Source organism: Lampris incognitus, chromosome 11 (assembly GCF_029633865.1).
Source record: "Lampris incognitus isolate fLamInc1 chromosome 11, fLamInc1.hap2, whole genome shotgun sequence".
Classification (NCBI taxonomy): domain Eukaryota; kingdom Metazoa; phylum Chordata; class Actinopteri; order Lampriformes; family Lampridae; genus Lampris; species Lampris incognitus.
The window spans coordinates 36,086,510-36,089,804 of record NC_079221.1 but is presented as its reverse complement, the minus strand read 5'-3'; the positions used below and the strand labels follow the sequence as shown (position 1 = coordinate 36,089,804).

The following is a 3,295-nucleotide window of genomic DNA, read 5'->3' as shown; positions in this document are numbered from 1 at the left end:
AATGTGTTCACGTTGTTTGGTTTTTGTTGGTTTGTTAAGTTTCCATCTGTTGTTATTTTAGAGCAGTGACTGCCTGAGGTGTCAGCACTGATCTCAGTACAGCACATAGGCCTATACAGAGTTCTCATCATAATGGGATGAGATTTTGTTACATACCACTGTACTCATATTATTATAGTGCTCATAACTAAGATCTTAAAATAAACAACTGTCAAATGAGTAATTGAAGGTTTCATTTACATGAGTCAGCAGAATTTATTTGAGCTCTTCCTTTTACATAATTCTCTAGTAACAGGAATCCATGATGCGCCTCATGCTCATGGGCTTCATGCCACTGGTGCCCATATCTCTGAGGTTCCTGTACTCTCCAGGCTTCACGTAGATCATCCTGCCTCTGAAGTGGGGCTGCTCGTACATCAGCCAGTGGCCGTCCATCACGTTGCAGGACTGCATGTCGGACATGTGGAAACGATCCACCATGGAGTCACAGTCATCCATCAGCTCGTGCATCTGGCCGCCGAAGTTCTCCCTCTCGTAGATCCTCATCCTGAACTGGCCCCTGTGCTGTGGATTGACACGTTTGATTGACACATAAGAAATTGATTTGTTACTACGATTGTTATATGAAGTTGTAATCACACAGTTGTGTTAATTTTCCACTTAAAGGGATTGGCAGGGAACCCTGAAAAGCCTCCCTTTGGGAGATGTGCCTTTGAGAAGGGGAAAAACTCGTTTACCATGGGGATCATGCGGCAGGACCTGATGCAGTCGCTCATGCCCATACGCTGGTAGTCAGAGTACTCTCCCTTCCTAACAAAGTACTGGTTGCCCATGTAGTTGGAACGATCATAGACCATGAAGCAGCCGCTCTCTACCCTGCAGGAGTGGCACCTGCTCAGGAAGGAGGACATGTCAGCGCAGTCGCTGCTGGTCTCATAGGAACGACCCTGGAAGTTCCTGTCCTCGTAGAAGATGATCTGAAAACACAAAGAAATTATTATGCCATCCTGAATCTTGCAAGTCTTGGAATGTACAGTAGATTTGCATGATACAGTACACAATTATTATTATCATCATCATAAATTATCATTACTGTTTTTATTTTTACTATATCATAATCATTATTCTTATTAATATTATTATTATTATTAATAATAATAATTATTATTCTTATTATTATCGACCAATATCAGAGTTTACATCTTAGAACACAATGAAAAGCTTTACACACCTTGCCCATGGTCATGGTTGCAGTTGTTACTGTATTGGTCCAAAAGGATTGCACAGTTTCCTCTATGTCCCTGTGCCTCTTTTATACCTGACCCCACAACCAAAGAATACATGACCCCTATTGTTCAAATTCCTGACAGAGCAACATGAAACAGAGGCCCCCTGTACAGTACAAAGTGGCCTTCAACAGGTCATGATTTGCGGCGGTTGCATTTGTGAGAAGAGGCCCAGCTGTGTATTGTCCTTGTTGTTGAATGACAGGGAAAGTGTGACTTTTTCATAAATCAACCTTTGTGTATGGTGCTAAACAAACATAGACCCATGCTGCCTTTACTCGAATGGGATTTTTTTCAACACTGTAAGACACGGTACAGAAAGGAGAATATACCTCGTTCTGGTCAACCATTTCTATGTTAAATCTTTTTGTTTTCGTAATTCTTCATTTTTGAAATTGTTCAACTATTCTATGAATCACCAGTAACGATTTGTTTGTTGTAAAAAAATTGTGTGCATGTATGCACCCATTTCAAAGACAACCAAACAGTTCATGAGCCAATGTGCATTGATTATTTTTACATTAAAATATCTGATACCTGAACTGAGTTTTGAATTTAAACAGAAATAAACTTGGGCTTGAATTTATCACTCAACACTATTGTCTATTTTATCATAAGGCCTTGCTGTGTGTGTTACAATAGTCCATTTCTCCAGGCCACTCTGAACATGAAGACCGTAACAAAGCCTGTTGAGCTGTGCCCAGGAAATACTTCATATTGCACTTAGGATTTAATGCAATTGCACTTTTTGCTGCTTGAATTTCTAAATAGGAAAAAGATTTGTAATTGCTACATAGAGTTGGCAGTTTCACGTTATAACTAATAGAAACATAAAATGTGAACAAAGGAAAAATTGAAAAAGCAAGAGATGCCCATTGTACATTTCAGGGCTCTGAATAACACGGGCCACGTTTCATATTTCAAAACTGTTTCATCCTCATATTCTAACACTTAAATGGAAGCATATCCTCCCCCTCTTTTTCTCCCCAGTTGTATCCGGCCAATTACCCCACTCTTCGACGCTGTCCCGGTCTCTGCTCCACCTCCTCCTGGGAGGGCTGCAGATTACCACATGCCTCCTCCGATACATGTGGAGTCGCCAGCCGCTTCTTCACATACCCACATCCGGTTTCCCACCCGGAAACATGACCAATTGTGTCTTTAGGGACACCCGACCAAGCTGGAGGTAACACAGGGATTCGAACCACCGATCCCCTGTGTTGGGAGGCAACGGAAAAGACCACCACGGTACCCGGGTGCCCCCTAAATGAAAGCATATCCTAATAAAAAAATGTGCAAAGCAAAAAATGGGAAGGCCATTACAGAGGCCCCTGAATAAGATGGGCCATGTTTCATATCTCTGCATCCTCATATTTTGAAGTTATTGCAGTCTTAAGAAAATTAGCCCTTTTAAAGAAGAACAATTAAAAAAAATGAATAAATGAAAGATGAAGACGTAATTTCAGCTCAGCAGATTGAAGAACAGATGTATCTGAACCATAGAAACTTTTTAAAAGTTTCAATACATTGTTTTACAAAGAAAAAAAATATATAAAATAATGGATTACATTTACATTGCACTTTTCTAGACATCCAAAGTGCTTCACATTGAAGGGGGTAACTCACTTCAACCACCGCCAATGTGTAGCAGCACCCACCTGGGTGATGCACGGCAGCCATTTTAAACCAGAACGCTCACCACACATCAGCTTGAGGTGGAGAGGGAGGAATCATTGAGCCAATTGCATGGGGGGATGATTAGGTGGCCACATGGAGAGACCCAGGTTGGGAATTTTGCCAGGACACAGGGGGACCCCCCTCCCCCCTACTTTTTGCGATAACTGCCATGGGATCTTTAATGACCACAGTGAGTCAGGACCTCGGTTTAACATCTCATCCAATAGACGGCATCTCCTAAAGCACAGTGTCCCCGTCACTGCACTATAGATGCAAGTTACAATTTTCCATACCAAACTTTATTGACAGTTCCTCAGTTGCCAGTGCAAGCT

General features: G+C 41.6%; 1 protein-coding gene across 1 annotated transcript; it reads right to left on the bottom strand.

Annotated features, from left to right (window-relative positions):
- Positions 1–285: 285 nt before the first annotated feature.
- Positions 286–1,258, bottom strand: LOC130120827 (gamma-crystallin M3-like). The gene is made up of 3 exons (XM_056289597.1): positions 1,232–1,258; positions 738–977; positions 286–564 (listed from the first exon to the last, which is right to left on the bottom strand). The coding sequence occupies exons 1-3, from the start codon at positions 1,244–1,246 to the stop codon at positions 286–288; spliced, it is 534 nt and encodes a 177-aa protein (XP_056145572.1). The 5' UTR covers positions 1,247–1,258.
- Between the last annotated feature and the right edge of the window lie 2,037 nt (positions 1,259–3,295).